The sequence below is a fragment of the Panthera leo genome, chromosome D4 (genome assembly GCF_018350215.1).
Source record: "Panthera leo isolate Ple1 chromosome D4, P.leo_Ple1_pat1.1, whole genome shotgun sequence".
Classification (NCBI taxonomy): Eukaryota; Metazoa; Chordata; class Mammalia; order Carnivora; family Felidae; genus Panthera; species Panthera leo.
The window spans coordinates 81637688-81638950 of NC_056691.1; the positions used below are offsets into that span (position 1 = coordinate 81637688).

Consider the following 1263-nt stretch of genomic DNA (forward strand, 5'->3'; position numbering starts at 1 on the left):
GGAGTTGTTCAGGAAACCACCTAAGAAGAATATCGTTTTAAAATTTTTGAGAAGAACTCACACACATTAGGCTACCTAGAAGTTCCTAAGAAGCATGGGACACACTTTTAGTTTCTCGTTGGGAAAGCAACTGGAATTTTCTTTATTTTTTCCTTGTTGGATTTTACTCTCTATCTCAGTAGTTTCTTAAAGTAAATGTGTTTTGAAATTCTAACAAAAGCAGAGAGATTATTTTTCTAGGCTGTGGATTAGGGAAGAAGCTGAATTGATGAAATTGCCTTTTACATCTCTCCAACTGCTTCTCCACACCCTGTCCAGGAAGGCACAGACATGGAGACCAAGAACTACAGCAGTGACTCAGGCTTTATCCTCCTGGGCCTCTCTTCCAACCCTCAGCTACAGAAACCTCTCTTTGCCATCTTCCTCATCATGTACCTGGTCACCGTGCTGGGCAATGTACTCATCATCCTGGCCATCCACTCAGACCCCCGACTCCATACCCCCATGTACTTTTTCCTCAGCAACCTATCATTCATGGATATCTGCTTCACAACTGTCACTGTACCCAAGATGCTGGTGAATTTACTGTCAGAGACAAAGGCTATCTCCTTCCTGGGATGCCTGGTCCAGATGTACTTCTTCATGGCCTGTGGGAACACTGACAGTTACCTGCTGGCCTCCATGGCCATAGACCGGCTGGTAGCCATCTGCCACCCCTTCCATTACAATAGGGTTATGAACCCACGGCGCTGCCTCCTCATGCTGCTGGGTTCTTGCACCATCTCCCACCTGCACTCCCTGCTCCGTGTGCTACTCATGTCCCGCCTGTCCTTCTGTGCCTCCCATGTCATTAAGCACTTTTTTTGTGACACCCAGCCTGTGCTAAAGCTATCCTGCTCTGACACGTCCTCCAGCCAGATTGTGGTCATGACCGAGACCCTGGCTGTCATCGCGACCCCCTTTCTGTGCATTCTCTTCTCCTACCTGCGAATCATCGTCACCGTGCTCAGAATTCCCTCTGCAGCCGGTAAGTGGAAGGCCTTCTCTACCTGTAGCTCCCACCTCACTGTAGTGGCCTTGTTCTATGGGAGTATCACCTATGTGTATTTCAGGCCCCTGTCCATGTACTCAGTGGTAAAAGACCGGGTAGCCACAGTCATGTACACAGTAGTGACACCCATGCTGAACCCCTTCATCTATAGTCTGAGGAACAAAGATATGAAGAGGGGTTTGAGGAAATTAAGGGACAGAATTCACTCATAG

The 1263-nt window shown here is 48.0% G+C and overlaps 1 protein-coding gene across 1 annotated transcript; it reads left to right on the forward strand.

Moving 5' to 3' along the window:
• The first annotated feature begins 305 nt into the window (after positions 1 to 305).
• Positions 306 to 1263, forward strand: LOC122204937 (olfactory receptor 1L4-like). Its single transcript, XM_042912792.1, has one exon. It carries the CDS (start codon positions 331 to 333, stop codon positions 1261 to 1263), a length of 933 nt encoding a protein of 310 aa, XP_042768726.1. The 5' UTR covers positions 306 to 330.

What these genes read in the sequence shown, in the direction of transcription:
- LOC122204937 (XM_042912792.1), top strand. Translation starts at nt 331, where the DNA reads ATGGAGACCAAGAACTACAGCAGTGACTCAGGCTTTATCCTCCTGGGC.